This window comes from Lactuca serriola, chromosome 8 (genome assembly GCF_051521515.1).
Source record: "Lactuca serriola cultivar US96UC23 chromosome 8, Lser_US96UC23_V15, whole genome shotgun sequence".
Taxonomy (NCBI): Eukaryota; Viridiplantae; Streptophyta; class Magnoliopsida; order Asterales; family Asteraceae; genus Lactuca; species Lactuca serriola.
In genome coordinates, this window is record NC_136415.1 from 26411136 (window position 1) to 26426461 (window position 15326).

The 15326-nt window shown below is 34.0% G+C and overlaps 2 protein-coding genes across 6 annotated transcripts; one reads left to right on the plus strand and one right to left on the minus strand.

The window, feature by feature from the left end:
- The first annotated feature begins 5547 nt into the window (after positions 1-5547).
- LOC145065899 (G-type lectin S-receptor-like serine/threonine-protein kinase At4g27290) lies at positions 5548-11580 on the plus strand. 5 transcript variants are annotated; one of them, XR_013688568.1, is made up of 7 exons: positions 5548-6857; positions 7112-7249; positions 7370-7527; positions 7643-7853; positions 7984-8109; positions 9188-9338; positions 9422-9559. XR_013688568.1 is itself a non-coding variant. In XM_079012998.1 (7 exons), the coding sequence occupies exons 1-7, from the start codon at positions 5582-5584 to the stop codon at positions 9704-9706; spliced, it is 2457 nt and encodes an 818-aa protein (XP_078869124.1). In that variant the 5' UTR covers positions 5548-5581; the 3' UTR covers positions 9707-11580. The 5 variants fall into 5 exon arrangements, 4 of the variants coding, with proteins under 4 accessions (XP_078869124.1, XP_078869126.1, XP_078869125.1 ...); XM_079012998.1 differs by having other exon boundaries at positions 7984-8221; positions 9422-11580; XM_079013000.1 differs by having other exon boundaries at positions 7112-7177; positions 7984-8221; positions 9422-11580.
- On the minus strand, positions 10335-11602 carry LHCA1 (chlorophyll a-b binding protein 6). Its single transcript, XM_079013002.1, has 4 exons — positions 11315-11602; positions 11128-11230; positions 10717-11005; positions 10335-10611 (listed from the first exon to the last, which is right to left on the minus strand). Exons 1-4 carry the CDS (start codon positions 11506-11508, stop codon positions 10457-10459), a joined length of 741 nt encoding a protein of 246 aa, XP_078869128.1. The 5' UTR covers positions 11509-11602; the 3' UTR covers positions 10335-10456.
- Positions 11603-15326: the final 3724 nt, after the last annotated feature.

The following is a 15326-nucleotide window of genomic DNA, read 5'->3' on the forward strand; positions in this document are numbered from 1 at the left end:
TAAAATTCGAACTCCGGGCTGCACATTGTTGTGCCGAAACTTGGAAAAATCATAACTTCCTCATACAAAGTCAAATTCGGACGTTCTTTATATGCACACTCTCGGTTTAACGTATGCTACGACTTTTGTATGGAACCCTTGAGACATATACTACAACTTAGTTAATAACTTCTTCGTTATAACTCGGATTTTGACAGGTCATAACTTCTTCGTTATAACTCAGATTTTGGCGTTCTTTATATGTATGGAACCCTTGAGACATATACTACAACTTAGTTAAGATTATTTATTATAATAACCTTCTATCCAAAATTCGTTTTCGACGCTTATTGTGTCTCAATTGACTAGCCTGGATCTGCGGGCGTTACAAAATGTTTGGGCCTTAAGGTAAGACCATGTGAGAGGTTTGGGCCTAATTTGGAAAATTAGGCCATATGTTTGGCTTTGGTTCATTGTTTGACTTTTGGGCCTTTGGATTGGGTCTTGGGCTTGAATCAAGCCAAGTTGGGGGAAAGTAGTCTTTTACCCTAAGCATGGACTTATGGTTATGTGTTGGAACCTAATTATTAATTGGGTGTTATTTTGACATTGATAGTTCGGGCATCTGTCATCCACTAGCTAGAGTTTTGTCTGCGGGACTTCAGCAGTGTGAGGTGAGTTACCTTCCAGTAGAAGTGGGTCGAAGGGACCAATGTCGGCCTACTAGTAATTGATTATAGTTGAGATGATTGTATTTGTGATAATTGTCTGGTATGCCACTATATGTTATTCTTTATGTGCTCGTATGCTATGATATTATGTGATAGTGGTAGGAGGGGTAGGTTTGACCCCGTAGCCGGTTGAGATAAACCGGAGGGTAGGTCGGGCACCCATATATGTCTGACAGTATGTTATGCTATGTTATTATGTGGTAGTGGTAAGGGGTGAAATAATCCTCGTAACCGGTTAAAATATACCAGAGGGTAGGTCAGACACCCAAATATGCCTGGCATGGTAGGTCGAGCACCAAGATATGCTTGACAGGGTAGGTCGGACACCTAAATATGTCTGACAGGGGTAGGTCGGGCACCTTGGTATGCCTGACATAGGTAGGTTGAGCACCCAGATATGCTCAGCAGGGTAGGACGGGCACCTAGATATGCATGACAATATGTTTATTGTATGGTATGTGGTATGATGGGGGAACTCACTAAGATTCGTGCTTACGGTTTTTAGTTTTGGTTTCAGGTACTTCTTCAAAAGGAAAGGAGTCAGCATGATCGCATCACATCACACTATGTATTCCACATATGAGATCTTTGGGATTATACTCTGATGTTGTTTCGTTATGACATGTTAGTTTTGATATGGGATGATACTATGAATGTTTTTATACTATCGGTTTTTATATTAACTTAATTAAAATGATATTTTTGGCCTTGAATTTTGAGATATTACATAGTGATTGGTTCTAATGTTGGAGGATCAAGTTCATCGAAGCCACCTCCATCAACAGAAGAAATGAAAAGTAAAGGGAAGGGAGTTTCTACAAAACCAACCGCCGAAGAGAAAAAGGCTGCATTAGAAAAAGAAATGGAAAGGCAAAGGCATATTCAAAGCATTCTTCGTCAAAGAGCAAGTGACCCTCCTAGTCTTGATAAGGGTGATCCTTCGAAGAAAACATTATTGTTACGAAAACATTGAAGCTCTGGTTATAAGTGAAGAGATGCATGATTTTGAAAAAGTTCCAAGAAAAGCTTTGTTACTGAGAATACCGATTTTAATCAGTTGGATTTCCCAATCAACAAAATGATGTTCATGGCTGCACAATATCAAATCGTTGATAAGTATGAGGACAAAGAAGAATATAAACAATTGAAGATTTGATTCCATGCAGTTCTTGTAAAAAGGGAGGAGGAGATTTGGTCTTTAGTCAAGATAGTTCAAGTTCTCAACATTTCCAAAGACGTTTTGTTCGAGGGTGTGTTGCAGAATTATCGCTTTCATGCAGTCCAAGCAAACAATGTATCATTCAATTTTTCGGTTGTAGACTTCCCTATGATGAATCTTCATGATCTGATTTGTGTTGCAAAGATTTTGAAAGGAGTTAATGTCTCAAAGCTTCAGATAACAAGCAAAGAAGATTTTTTAATCGAATTTGCTCACATCAAGCTGTTTATGGACAATTACTATGATTGTCTTACATTAACAAATGCGGAATTAGCCTTGGCAATGGGAAAACAGATCACAATGCCCTAATCTATTTTTAAGAGTCAAGCTAGTTTGAAAAGCTATGAAGAGGGGAAATATGTTTGAAGCCATCGTGTTTGTTGGGAAAAACACGAAATTTTTGTTTCAAGCTTGTGATGTTTAAAGATACACCACATCTCATTATACAAACCTCATTATTCAAATGAGTAACTGTGCAAAGAACAATGATGGTGACAAAGCTAAAATTCGCAAGGTGGTAAACTGGTATTCTGAAATTTGCAATGTGGTAAACCGGGGGGGGGGGGGGGGGAGAGGGGGTGTGGGGGTGTTATTTGTTTCTTTAACTCTAAAAGTGATTTTGGGCAAAAATGTTTATTAACTTATGATGGTGATAAAAAAAGTTTAGACTAGTTTTGTGGTGGCAAAGTTGAAAACTATTTGATTTAAAATCTCCTTAAAATCTAAGTTTTGAAGTTATTGTGGTTAAAAAACTAAAAAGAAATTCAAAAATTCAAATTTACATGAATTTTAAGATCTTTTTTTTAACAAATAGAAAACCTATTTTAAAAAAATGCTTTTTTGTCTGTCTAACCGTTGTCTTATTTATTTATTTATTGATTTTTTAGAAATCCAATAAATTAATAAGTTGTTTTAAAAAACAATCTCAAAACTCCCTAACCATTTTCATCTTAATCCTGAATTCATCTTCGTTTGACATTAAAAACAAACAAATACACTCACATTTCCCCCATGTCTCTCGATCTCTCTGGTCAACTGTACTCTTTTTATGTTCAAACAAGGTCGCAATATTTCAAGGTCATAAGTAAAACAATTCTTTTAAAATGAAGAGGATACGCTGCCAATCGACATCCCATGTTGGGGTTTTTTCCCTAAAATCAAAACCACTTCTCAATTCTCAATCAAACCATCGGTTAATTAACACATTGCTTTCCGCTTAAATGGAAAATCAAAACCTATGGAAATCATTCTTGTTTTTGTTTCAAAATCAAAGTCCATGGAAATGGATCTAACCCAAAAATATAAATCCCATGAAAATAACATCCAATTCGAACGCAGCATGTCTGGTCACAAATTCGAAAATCCACCAATATTTGGTGACCACTACAAGCACTAACCCATAGGATAGCCAACAGAAAACCCATGAGGAAACGCATACAAGTCGAGAACTGGTGTTGTGATTGGCTGATGGGTTTTCTGATTTGAAGTCTAATAAAAAGAACTAGTAAGAAAACCCATATCTCGTCCAATAAGATATGGATTAGGGAATAAATCAAGAAAGTTGAATGTGTATCTTTATTTGTATTTACTGGTTTATAACCCGTGGAACCACGGTTATAAAATTAATTGATTTTTTATAATAAAATTTTATAATTATTAATAAGTTATTATAAAGAAGTCATTTTAAATAAATTATTAATTAAGAGATATATCAAAATTTTAAAGTTATTATAACTTCAAATTTAACATATAATTAGAAAATATAAATTTGAATTTTAAAATGAGTTGCATAATATATCTACATGACACATGATATAAGATTAATGAGAAGTTATATTAGGATGACACTTGGCAAAATGATATTAAACATATTCATTTACTAGGTGTGAGACCCATGTATTACATGAGTTTATTTAAAAAAAATATGAAATTTTAACTATTTGAAAAGTTTGAATTTGTAAGAAAAGTAAGAAAATTTTTGAATTATTAAAATTAATGAGGTTTTAATGTATTGACTACATTACATATATACATTATTTTTAATAAATACTTTACATATCTATTACCTTACATATTAAATGTGAAATTTTAATTTAATAAAATGAAAAATACAATAAAATGACAAATGGAAAATAGAAAATTTAAAAATTCTACAAAATGTCATGTGTCCAAATGAATGAAAAGAACATATGTGGCAAAAAAAACCTTCATTTATTAGAGTAGATTAAAATAGAGATGAGAAGAGTAGCCTTTAAAGGTGATTTATGTATGGTGATACGTCTGTAGAGGTGATTAGAAGAAAATAAAGAATTGTATGTACTGTGAAGAAGACAAAAACAAAGGGTGACGATTTACAAATTTTAAAGCCCAATACCAAAATCCATTTTTTACATTAAAATGGTGTGAGTCATCTCCAAGTCCACTCAATTTCATGCATCATTTTCGCGTAAATGAATTATACAACATATATTTTGATATTATGCTAATCTTTTACATTAAAATCACACTTTCGTGTATCATTTAGTCTGTCTTTCATTTTATTCTATTATATATTCTATTATTAAGTGTGAGACCATGTATTACATGAATTTATTTAAAAAAAAATAAATATAAAATTTTAATAATTTGAAAAGTTTAAATTTATAAGAAAAATAAGAATTTTTTTGAATTATTAAAATTAATAAGGCTTTAATATATTGAATACATTATATATATAAACCTTTTCTAAAAAATACCTTACATATATATTATCTTACATATTATATGTGAAATTTTAATTTAATAAAATAACAAGTGAAAAATAGAAAATTTAAAAATTGTAGAAAATATCATATGTAATGAGAAGAGGACATATGGTAAAAAAATCTTCATTTATCAGAGTAGATAGTTTATCATATGCAAATAAGTAAATCCTAAATGTAATAATTATTTATTATTATATTATGCTATATACTATATTGATATTAATTAATCATAAATATAAAATAGATGTGTTTGAAATATAGTTTTTTATTTACAAGATGTTATTTTAATAAAAATAACACTTAATTTGAATTAATAATATATAAATAATTAATTTGGTTTATTATATTTTATAGATTTTTTACGCAAAAAAATGTAGACAAACAAATAAAAAGGTAATAAGTTGGAAACAACTTTTGACAATCTGTATAAGTTAAAAAAAATTATGCCACTGAACATACTTTTAGGTGTAAAATGGTGATTGAAATGCTATTACATCATCTTTTTTACTATTTTTGTGTGAAATTTTGATATAGGATTGAAGATGCATGGTCTGATGGAATTGAAAACCTTTATATAAATCGAAGTACGTAAATCAAATTCAAATCAATTTTACATAAACATGTGTGAGAGCTTTCTTTCAAGAATTTGAAGCGGTCCATGGAGGCAATCGTTTCTAGTACAGTCTACACCACAGAAGTTCTTGGATCAATTTATTGCAATCACGAAGCTATTGACTTTCTTACGTAGCATGGTAGATGTTGAATTATGAATTAATATGATGTATTTTCAACATTGGCGTGATACCTTTTTCCAACTTGTTTACCAAGCTTTACTTACTTCAATTGACCAAATATTTAATATTTTATATACAATCTTTACCCAACATGCACCCCACAACAGCTCGTCAATGGATGATCATATCCATCCCATACTTCCATTCTTTTTCATTCCCTTCTTCTTTCTCCTGTCAAATTCTGCTGCACTGAACACCATATCAGTAAACGAAGCCATAAAAGATGGGAACACAATCGTTTCAGATGGTGAAATGTTCGAACTCGGCTTTTTTAGCCCCAGAAATTCAAAGAATCGGTACCTGGGGATATGGTACAAGAAGATATCAACTGGTACAGTTGTATGGGTCGCCAACAGGGAGACACCAATTACAGATAACTCCGGCGAATTCAAACTCAGAAGCTCCGGAGGTCCGGTGATTCACAGTGGCGGCACCACCGTGATCTGGTCATCCAATTACACGGTCTCCTCCACAAATCTTGATCCCGTGGCACATCTTCTGGATACCGGAAATCTTATCGTGTGTGTCAATCGGAAGCTAATTTGGCAAAGCTTTGATTACCCTGGTGACACATTGCTTCCAGGAATGAAAATCGGGAAGGATTTGGTGACAGGATTAGAAAGATGCTTGACATCATGGAAAGGTCCGGAAGATCCTACTCCGGGTCATTACGTATACTCACTGGACACAAATGGGTACCCACAAATGCTCCAGAAACACGGGTCAAGTTTAAACTTCCGGATCGGACCATGGAACGGGGTTAGGTTTCACGGGTTACCCATTGAAGATCCGAATCAGTTTTACTCGTCTGAGTTTGTTATTAGTGAGACAGAAATATATTACAAATTCAAACTTAAAAGTCCCGTTTTCGAGAGAATAGTTTTGATGTCTGATGGCAACACTGTGCAACTTCATTGGACAGATCGAATCCAAGATTGGGTGCATTTTGGAGATGCGGTTGTTGATGCTTGTGGTCGTTATGGAGTTTGTGGGCCTTATGGAGTTTGTAGAATGAAAGAGTATCCACCTTGCAGGTGTATGGAAGGTTTTGGGCCCACAGTCCAAGAAGATTGGAAGGCAGCTGATTGGTCGAGAGGGTGTCGACTTAAAAAGCCTTTGGATTGTGAGAGTGGGAAGAGTGATGATGGGTTTAAGAAAGTTGCAGGATTGAAATTTCCAGACACACGGGGTTCATGGTATAATAAGAGTATGACGCTCGAAGAATGTGAGATGACGTGCAAAAGGGATTGTAATTGTACAGCTTATGCGAATCTAGATGTTAGAAATGGTGGAAGCGGGTGTTTGTTGTGGTTTGGTGATTTGATGGATATCAGAGAGTATGATGAAGATCATGATATCTACATAAAAATGGCTGCCTCTGAGTTAGCAGGTATGAATCTTAATTTCCTTTGGAAAATTCTAAATTTTAATTGTATTGTGTTAAGGACTTAAGCATGTATTGGATCCGGAGTGTGACTAATACTAGAATGAATTTTTCTTTATCTCTTGGGCAAGACGTGAATGATCTTTTCATTCTTCTCATAAAAAATAGTGTTACAAAGTTGTCCACCTTAAGAGACATTATTTCCAAACTAATTTACAGTATTGCAAATCTTACTGACTGTTATCTTTCTATAATGAAAGGGTTCTTAAATTCGAGCACCAACAAGAAGAAAGGAGCACTCATCATTATCCTATCGATTTCTTCAGGTATGCTGCTTCTGTCTGCAGTAGTGTACGTCTGTGCAATTAAAAAGAAACGACCTCACATGAAAAAACGAGGTAATGAAAAATATGTCAATCTTTTTTCCTTCTATAAACTAAACCGCATGTGCCTGCATAAAAGATCATGATTATTGGAAACTTATGTAACCATGAAACTCTTAAAATGCCATTTTATAGGAAACTGGGAGTATGATTCTGAAAAAAATAGTACCGGTTTTAGCACGGAAGATCTTGATGAGTTACCGTTTTTTAGCCTAAATAGCATAGCCAAGGCAACTAATGGCTTCAGCATCAACAATAAGATTGGAGAAGGTGGTTTTGGTCCTGTGTACAAGGTAAACTTATTTCCCTATTTCTTTGACTTTCTCTTTTATACGTGTTAAGTCGTTCTTTCTGTATTAAGTCAAAAAGAAATAACATCTTACTTACTAATGCTTCTTAATCTCTTAGGGTGTGTTGGAAGATGGACAGGAAGTAGCAGTGAAACGGCTCTCAAAAACATCCCATCAAGGAGTTGATGAGTTCAAGAACGAAGTCTTTTATATTGCAAAACTTCAACATCGGAATCTTGTGAAGCTTCTTGGATATTGCATTCATGGAAATGAAATGATTTTGATTTATGAATACATGGTTAACGGAAGCCTGGACTCATTTCTGTTTGGTTTGACTCTCTCTGCATAAATAGTACACTTTTTAGTACCTTACTTTTATTATATATTACACATCATGAAGTAACATAGACGAATTTCTTACCAAATTCATACAAAATCTAAATATTTTACTTTGGGCAGATGAAACCAAACATTCAATGCTTGACTGGCCTCATCGCTTTGGGATTATCCATGGAATGGCTCGAGGTATTCTGTATTTACATCAAGATTCCCGCCTACAAATCATTCATAGAGATCTCAAAGCAGGTAATATTTTGCTGGATGAGGACATGAATCCAAAAATATCCGACTTTGGCCTTGCAAGAAAGTTTGTAGGATTTGATACCTCTGCTAAGACAAAGAAAGTGGTTGGAACATAGTAAGAATCTTTAAACTAATGGTCTATTAGTTTATTAGTTTAAATCCAAGGATAATCACAAAGGAGAAATTAAATACCCTCCTAATTTTATTCCTACTTACCCTTCCATCCATATGAAATAATGAAAATGTCTTTAAATGTTATTAATTTTTTCAAAATGTGACACTTGTCACCATTTACATGGGTAGGACGATAAGTAGGAAGAAAAGATGAGAATATTTCTTATCACAAAATTGACCAAGATATGAAGCGACATGAAGTGAAACAAGTTGACTGCATTTGTTACCAATAGCACAAAATAACGGCAAGTTTTGCAATTAGTTTGTAGCTAAATTCAAAAAACAAATGGGAAATTACTAATAAACTAATATATGTACTCATTTCCTCTTGTTCCTTTTTCTGGCAAACTCCCAATTCCAAATGTTAAATGTGGCTTGAGAATTGACAATCCAAATGGGTATCGATCTACTCGAGAAAAGAAACCCAACATCTGACATCGATGGGATAAGTGTTTGGAGTTGGCTACCCCCGCGATACGGACCTACGTTGATATGTGTAGCTGGGTCTGACATGTTTTAGTTAGGGTTACATTTTGTACTTTGTTTATATAATACAACTGATAGCCGGGGTTTAAATTGTACTATCGATTTTCAAGGTGATAAATAAAATACTACCTCTTGCCTGTGGATGTAGGTCATATCGACCAAACCACATTAAATATTGTGTCTTTATGTGTGTGATTTACTCTTGTTTACTCCTAAAACCAAAAAATACTTTCGTAATTTTCTAACAATTTTGCAATTTACATGACAAATTACGAAATTGATGGTCATTTTGTGCTATATGGTAACAAATATCATCAAGTTGCTAAATGTCACATCATATAATGGTCATTTTCCTTTAAATATATTTACACATCTCCGCAAAAAATGGAAAAAATTATTAATCCGTTTAATCTTGCTTCAGTGGTTACATTTCTCCAGAGTATGCAATGCATGGGCGTTTCTCTACAAAGTCAGATGTATTTAGTTTCGGTGTTTTAGTGTTGGAAATAGTGAGTGGAAGGAAAAACCAAGGATTTTCTCACAAAGATCATAGCGACAACCTTCTTGGACATGTAAGTGAATTTTGGATTTCCTTATACTGTTGAGTAATTATTTTTTGCATACTCAAAACTAAATGAGTTATGATTTGATTCAGACATGGAGACTCTTCAAAAAAAACAAGCCCATTGAACTCATGAATGCATCTTTAAGGGATTCATGTGTTATGCCTGAAGTATTGCGATCAATACATGTAGGGTTATTGTGTGTGCAACATAATGTAGAAGATAGGCCAACCATGTTGTCAGTGGTTTTGATGTTGATTAGTGAGGGAGTGTTGCCTCAACCTAAACAACCTGCTTTTTTTACTGGAGAGAGCTACCCTGAACACTATGTTAAATCATCAGATGAATACATGATAACACTACCATATGCTCGATAGGAATAAGCAGATTTTGTATGTCAGATGTATGTATATATACACTAAACTTTGTAGCTCTATTGGTTTGACACCTTGTGTAGACTTGACAGACTTTGTTACTAATTGTATAATGTCTAATTATGCTCGTTGCATTTTCCCTTTCAGATTGGTTTAAGAAAAAAACATTAAACAAAATTAGTTCATCGAATTTTTGATGGCATTATTTGGGCACTTCCTCTTCAAGAGCACCATTTAAGAAAGTTGTTCCAGCATCCTTTTAAAAGTGACGAGTTAACATAAAACAGACTTCTATTTGTGCCTAAATCAAAAAGTGTTACTTGTTGATTATCCTAAATTGAGATTCATGCAACTAGAATGAATCCTACATGACTAGGAGTGTCTAACCGATATGAGACAGATTGTAATGTGGTTTGAAATTGAAAAACTATATTAATTTTTTCAGTTACGAAAAAAAAAAGTTTAAAGTTGCTTAACCGTTGATATATAATTTTGTTCAATATGGGCTCAAAAATATGCAGAAAATTGCAATCTAGATCTTTTCGAGAAATAAAATGATTTTGATTAGGATAACTCATTGTATACAATCTGATGAAATAAAATTTCGAAATTTGATGAAATCTTTAAGAAGTTACCACAAACTTTGAAATTGACACTAATATAATATAAGTTCATTTGATTACAAGATGAAGTTTTACAAGGCCTTTACATATGAGAATTTTGGAGCTCAAAAGCAAGCATGCATGTTGCACATTAATTTGGGAAAATTCCTTTAGGAATAATGACATCTCCAATGTTGTTGTGCCATGGGTCAGCCAAATGAGTTGCCAAGTTCTCCAAGGGTCCGGTTCCAGGGTAAGCCGATTGTTGCACACAAAATCCCACAAATGCCAACAAAGCCAAACGTCCTACATTTCATTTTAATACATACATAAGTCAAAAGGTCAAAAGGGTATATAAGTATATGTATATATATATAAAGTCTTGTAATAAGTACTATATGTTTTATTTACCATTTTTGATCTCTTTGACCTTGTACTCTGCGAAGGTTTTAGGGTCTTTTGAGTAGCCTAATGGGTCAAAAGCACCACCGGGGTACTTCTTCTTTTCTGTGTCTTTTTCCATACTCCTTTGGTGTTCTACGAATGCAATGGAGATGAATTCGATAGCCAAGATTGTGGGTAGGGTACCCCATGGCACCGGGTTCCCTAGGTATGTTGCTTGCCCGCCGGGCAGGGCTGCCCATTCTTGTGCTTTTACCCAATTGCCCAATCCTAATGCTTCAGGTAACAAAATCCCAGGCTGCAAATTTGTAACATGTTATAAATAATAAGTGTAACTTGTATATGTATATATATGATATGATATATCAAACATATAACACTAATCATTGCTATTTTTTTTTTCGTTAATGAATGACTTACTACTGCAAGCATAGCCCATCTGCAGTGAATGAGCTCCGACTCTTTGAATCTTTCAAGGTTCTCTGGGACCTCACCAAGACCAAGTGGGTCAAACCCAAAATCACTGAAACGCACACAAGATCAGTAAATCAGCTTCAAAAATCGTTTCTTGTGAAACTAATTAATCGTCAGACGGAAGAAAACGTACCCAGGTGCAGATCCGTCAAGGTACGGTGGTCGTGGTTGTCCGGGCATCCACTCGGCGGACATGCAAATCCGAGATGCGTTGGTGGTAACTCCGGAAAGTGGCACAGCAGTCGCGAATCTTGATTTGGAAGAGGAGAGAAGCGAGGGGCGGCCCACGGCGGGGATGCCGCAGCTCATTAATGTATTGGAAGCCATTCCCAGAAGAATGTATGAATCTGGAAATGGAAATGGAGGATTTTAGTGGTGGTGGTGGTGGTTGCGGTTGTGGATGAATGATGGTGGTGGTGACTGGTGACTAAATATGGAGGAGATTTTTAGGGGCGATATCCATATGCTGATTATTATTGGCTAGGTGTTGGGGGATACTGGCTTGTTATTGGTCCAGGTGGAAGGTTAATCCATTTGATACGATGACGTGGCAGGAGAGGGTAGTTTTGTAATTTACTTTGTGCTATTTGATTTTTTTGTGGTCAATTGGTGGTTGACGTTTATTTGCCATGGAAAAGGAGGAATCGGAAATTGTGGCCATGAACGAATCCGGGGTTTCGCCATCTGTTCATGATTTTTTTTAACAGCAAAACAAAATTAGTAAATAAAAGCATTTTTAATAAAAAGCTAACAGAAAAAATAATTACAAGAATAAAATTTTGAAACGACAACAGAATCCAAACACATAAAACCTGAATAACAAAGCCCAAAGTTAAAACAAAAATGACCACCGATACAAGAATTGAAACTTATATCAAAGATTAGACAAAATTGTAAATTTGGTCCTATGGTTAGGACTGGTCACTGTTTGGATAAAACCGAATTGTCCAATTGGACAATTTGGATCGGACTATTTGGTTCGAATATTCGGATTTTTGGATTGGTTTTTAGCAAAACCAAATTATTATTTTGGATTTTAGATTAGTTTTGATTTATAAAATAAAAACCGAATAGTCCAAAAAACCCGAATTGTAATTTATTATTTTGTTATTCGTAATATATATCTTTAATAATTTATAAATTTACTAAATTATTCTTTTAGTATATTAAAATTTTTCATCTATTATAATACTTTAATATGTACTTCTTATCATAAAAAAATTGTTTATAAAATAGTAAACTATAATATATTTTTCTTGATAGTTATTTATAAGTTTTAATTCACAACTAATTAAACAATATTTTTTAGTTTATATTATAGAGTAAGTTATTACTAAAGTTATATATTTGTTGAACTGTCTTGATTCTTGAAAACCGAATTGTAAAAAACCGATCTAACCGAATTATAATTTGGTTGGATCAGATCGGATTTGAATTTAGTTTGGACTATTTGGATCTACGTTTTGAAAACCGAAGTTAATTTGGATTCACTTGATCGGATCGGATTAAACCGATCCATTCAAACGAACACCCCTACCTATGGTATTCAAAAAACTTTGGATAAGGTCCAAAAAGTTTTCAACTTGCATGGAAGGCCTAATTTTTCTGGGTTTTAGTCCTTAATACACTTGAAAAGTCGAGTTTGCCCTTTTCATTTCTTTTTTCTATTTTATTTATTTATTTTGATATTTAAATAATTAAAAATAAAAAATAAACAATAAAAAATAAAATTTCACCAACCCTCTCTCTCTCTCTCTCTACAGCCACCACAACACACACTCTCACACATACACACTTCCGGCCGCTTCATCTTCAGTCGCCCACTTCATCTTCTCCCGCCATGGTTAAATTTTCTTCCAGGCTTTCGGTTCACATCATCTCCTCTCCTGGGTTTTTGATTTGCACGAAGAGGGGTAGGATCAGCAACCAAAAACCCATTTAACTACAGGAATGGAGATCAAATCAGGGAAGCCGCGAGCTTTAGCTTCCTGAGTCGTCGGTAGAGGCAAGGTAAGTGACGAAGGCTTGGTCTCACCGGAGAGAGAGAGAGCCTGCTGCTCTGAATCCTTCAATTGATTTCTTCTTGTATACATTAATCATCTGATTTACTTACAGAGCTTCACAATCTGATGTCTTGCTAGGAATCGTATTTATACCTAAATCTTCAATGTATTCATATGATTTCGATAAAGAATAAGCATTACAATGTTTAATTAAGGGTTTAGGTCATTTTTGGTCACTTAACTTTTGGTTTCGAGCTCATTTAGTCACTTAACTCTTTTTAAGTTTTAAAATGTCATCAAACTTTTGGCTTTGTTCTCATTTAGTCACTTAACTTTTGGTTTGGTCACATTTAGTCACCTAACTTTTAAAATTGTGATCATTTGGTCACTAAACTTTTAATTTTTTTCAAAAGTTTAGTGACTAAATGAACAGAATTTTAAAAGTTAGCTGACTAAATGAGCACAAATCTAAAAGTTAAGTGACCAAACCAAAAGTTAAGTGACTAAATGAACACAAAGTCAAAAGTTGGATGATCTTTTAAAACTTAAAAAGAGTTAAGTGACCAAATGAGCACAAAACCAAAAGTTAAGTGACCAAAAATGACCTAAACCCTTTAATTAAAGGCAATCGATTCACAGATACACTTTCGGTGCATCTACTTTCAGAACCTTCTTTTAACTTCAGCTTTACACCTCCAGAATAATTTTCCTGGGACTGAGATTTAACTTGCAAACCATCACAGTTCTCCTCCCACTCATCCATTACAATATATAAGTCTGATTTGCATTCTCGATAGTGAAACAGAAACCTGTTCTTCAAGAACCCTGTTATTGAATTTTAACAAACGGAGAGAAAGAGAGAGAGAGAGAGAGAGAGAGAGAGAGAGAGAGAGAGAGAGAACAAACCCAGTAAGTGTTCTTCGGATAGAGTTTTGTATGTGGTTTTCATTTCAGATCTTGCCTTCTCCATCTTCCTTTCAGATCTGGAAAGAACAAACCCACCTTCAAGCATAGTAACCTTTTTGTTCATGTGTAAAATTGGAGGTGGGAATTGTAAAGCTTTTATCTTGATGCAACCTTTGAAGATTATTAAGATCGACATTTTACAATCTGTGTTTCAGATTTAGAAAAGAGAGAGAGAGAGAGAGAGAGAGAGAGAGAGAGAGAGAGAGAGGGTAAGATTTTATTTTTTATTTTTTTTAATTATTCAAATACCAAAATAAATAAAGAAAATTGAAAAAAAAAATGAAAAAGGGTAAAATCGACTTTTCAAGTTTTTTTGGACCAAAAACAATGAAAAACCTTGATTTTGGACCTTCGGTGCAAGCTGAAAACTTTTTGGACCCCATCCAAAGGTTTTTGCAAACCACAAGGACCAAATTTGCAGTTTTGTCCAAAGATTATGATGAAAAATCTTCAAACCAATCCGACAAAATGGATAAGAAAAAAAATGAGAGACACTCCAAACTACCAAAAATTAGGTTGACAATTGATGACACGATACGACAAAAATACACGACATAAAACAAAATTGGGACGAAACTGAAATTTAAATTTGTGTTCGTGTCATGTTCGCGTCAAGTATTAAAAACACGACGTCGTGTCGTATCATGTTCGTGTTCAAATTTTGACACGAAATTGACATGATTTAGCATTTTTCAGTCGTGTTTTTCCTGTTTGTCATGTTTGGTATGATTATGTATTAATTAAATAAATTAATTGTTATATTATATCATATTTGTCGTGTCGTGTTTGTTGTTTTTTAATCGGTTCGTTTTCGTGTTAGTTGAAAAAAACACGACATCATGTCGTGTCGTGTTCGTGTTATAAAAAACATTGTCGTGTTTTGTCAGGAAAAAACATGACATGATGACCCGATTTGCCACCCCTACCAAAAATATTGCGACTGAAAATCAAACTTGAACAGTTAAAATCACCGATGAAACAAACTCAAACTGTCAAACAGAACATATATGTTTTTTTGAACAGAAATATGTTAACTTGATTACCCGTTGAAGGTGTTAAATGTGACCAGAGCTAACTAATCAGCCACTAGCCTATTTGATCTTACAAATATTGTGTAATAATATGTAAATGGTTTATTTGATTTGATGCATGTTATGAAATAACGTTTGTATTATG

What these genes read in the sequence shown, in the direction of transcription:
- LOC145065899 (XM_079012998.1), top strand. Translation starts at nt 5,582, where the DNA reads ATGGATGATCATATCCATCCCATACTTCCATTCTTTTTCATTCCCTTC. An exon ending in AAGAAAGTGGTTGGAACATA is followed by an intron (nt 8,222 to 9,187) that starts GTAAGAATCTTT and finishes ATCTTGCTTCAG; the next exon opens with TGGTTACATTTCTCCAGAGT. An exon ending in GCGACAACCTTCTTGGACAT is followed by an intron (nt 9,339 to 9,421) that starts GTAAGTGAATTT and finishes GATTTGATTCAG; the next exon opens with ACATGGAGACTCTTCAAAAA.
- LHCA1 (XM_079013002.1), bottom strand. Translation starts at nt 11,508, where the DNA reads ATGGCTTCCAATACATTAATGAGCTGCGGCATCCCCGCCGTGGGCCGC. An exon ending in GATGGGCTATGCTTGCAGTA is followed by an intron (nt 11,006 to 11,127) that starts GTAAGTCATTCA and finishes ACAAATTTGCAG; the next exon opens with CCTGGGATTTTGTTACCTGA. An exon ending in GGTCAAAGAGATCAAAAATG is followed by an intron (nt 10,612 to 10,716) that starts GTAAATAAAACA and finishes AATGAAATGTAG; the next exon opens with GACGTTTGGCTTTGTTGGCA.